This window comes from Nerophis ophidion, linkage group LG14 (genome assembly GCF_033978795.1).
Source record: "Nerophis ophidion isolate RoL-2023_Sa linkage group LG14, RoL_Noph_v1.0, whole genome shotgun sequence".
In the NCBI taxonomy this organism is placed as follows: domain Eukaryota; kingdom Metazoa; phylum Chordata; class Actinopteri; order Syngnathiformes; family Syngnathidae; genus Nerophis; species Nerophis ophidion.
In genome coordinates this window covers 54,335,278-54,336,874 of record NC_084624.1, presented here as the reverse complement: position 1 = coordinate 54,336,874, position 1,597 = coordinate 54,335,278, and the positions used below count along the sequence as shown (strand labels likewise).

General features: G+C 45.8%; 1 protein-coding gene across 2 annotated transcripts in view; it reads left to right on the top strand.

Moving 5' to 3' along the window:
- The first annotated feature begins 499 nt into the window (after positions 1-499).
- The window catches only part of LOC133568873 (glucagon family neuropeptides-like), a 3,500-nt gene continuing 2,402 nt past the window's right edge, over positions 500-1,597 (top strand). The window contains exons 1-3 of one of the 2 annotated variants that reach the window (XM_061921059.1): positions 500-768; positions 973-1,077; positions 1,522-1,597. The exon at positions 1,522-1,597 is cut by the window's right edge and continues 56 nt beyond it. In XM_061921059.1, the coding sequence (XP_061777043.1) occupies positions 974-1,077; positions 1,522-1,597 (180 nt within the window). In that variant the 5' untranslated portion in view covers positions 500-768; position 973. The remainder of the gene's footprint in view (positions 769-972; positions 1,078-1,521) is intronic. The other variant, XM_061921060.1, reaches the window with a different exon arrangement.

Below are 1,597 nucleotides of genomic sequence, written 5' to 3'. Positions count from 1 at the left end.
CCAGGTGTTCTGCAGGGATTGTAAGCGTAAAAAACCTCAGGCAAGGTCATAAAGGTGCATTTGCTCCAACATTACGAACAATGCATCCGATTCAATGTGATGATTCATTATTGAAGGAGTCCTACGAGTTACAAAATGCGGCACATCTTACGTGCACATTAGAGGAAATATATTGTTTTTTTTTTTTTTTTTTTTTTTTTTAAAAAGCTCGAAAGTTAGTAAGAAAACTTCCAGAGGCTGAGCTGCAGGGTGGGTGGGGGTCTGACGAATGCAAACATGAGGAAGCAACTGTACCATTATGTTATATTCCAGGAGGAAGGCTTGATGACGTCCATGGTATCCTTAACCTGACTTACTGGAGGGAGGGAAGATGAGGATGATGGTGATGATGCTGAGGAGGAGGAGGAGGAGGAGGAGGAGGAAGGGAGGAGGTGGGGGCCAGGCTTGGCCATACTTAAAGATAAAAATCCAGGGCAGAAAAAAAAAAAGTTTGGAGCAGAAGCACAAAGCTATGTAGAGGAGGAGGAGCAGCTTTAGAAAGACTTTCCTCTTGGACGCAGTGATTCTTTGTGTGGAGGAAGAAGAGAGAGAGAGAGTTAGAGAGAGAGAGAGAGAGAGAGAGAGAGAAAAGGTGCTTACCGGGGGGAATATTAAAGAAGGAAGGAGACAAGTGAGGAAGATCTCACTCAGTCAGCCAGCAGAGCAGCAGGCAAGGCGAGCCGCGCCCGGACCGCAACCCAGCAGCACGCTCCGCTCCCCGGCTTAGAGGTAGGAGCTCCACCCGCTCAACAAACTTCAATAATCAAATCAAATTATTTCACTAATTGATACCTCATCGTCCCATTCCCTGCATGCCAAAATGTGTCTTTTATTTTTGTTTTTAATTCAAACTAAATTATGATTATGACATTTGTGATTACTCCTAAATATGAATTTTGTGCTTGTTTTTGTTTCTGCTCCCTGACGAACCAGCATGGCCAGTTCGAGCAAAGCCACTTTAATCTTGCTCGTCTACGGGATCTTAATGCACTACGGCGTCCTCTGCACCCCCCTAGGATTAAGTTACCCCAAAATTAGGTAGGTGTCACGCATCATGCAAGAACTAATGCAAGCCTCAGCCAAGCGTGGCGCTGCGTAATTACGCGCAAAACCAAGAGCATGTTCATTAAACATGGCTGTTTTTTTTTTTTGGGTGGTGGGTGCTTGGGAGGGGTGCCAGTGGAAATTGCATGGAGGTATCTGTCTGGTGCCCCCCCCCCCCCCCTTATTAAAAATGAGAGTGCAATGGATAGGAGGAGGAGGAGGAGGAGGAGGAGGCTGCGTCACAAGGAGAGGAAGATGCTGATATATTTCTTTTTTATTTCTTCACTCTGACTTTTTTGGGGCGTGGTTTTTTTTTATTTATGTAGGTTTTTTTATTTTTTGCACATATAGGAAAAACGAATGCAATGTTTTTTTTTTTGTTTTTTTGTGGTGGGAGCGGGGAGAAGGTGACATGTGTGTTGTGGCGTCCGTGTGCAGGCTGGACAACGACGCCTTCGAGGACGGCAATTCTTTAGGCGAGCTGGGCTTCGACGGCGACCACCTGGCCATACGC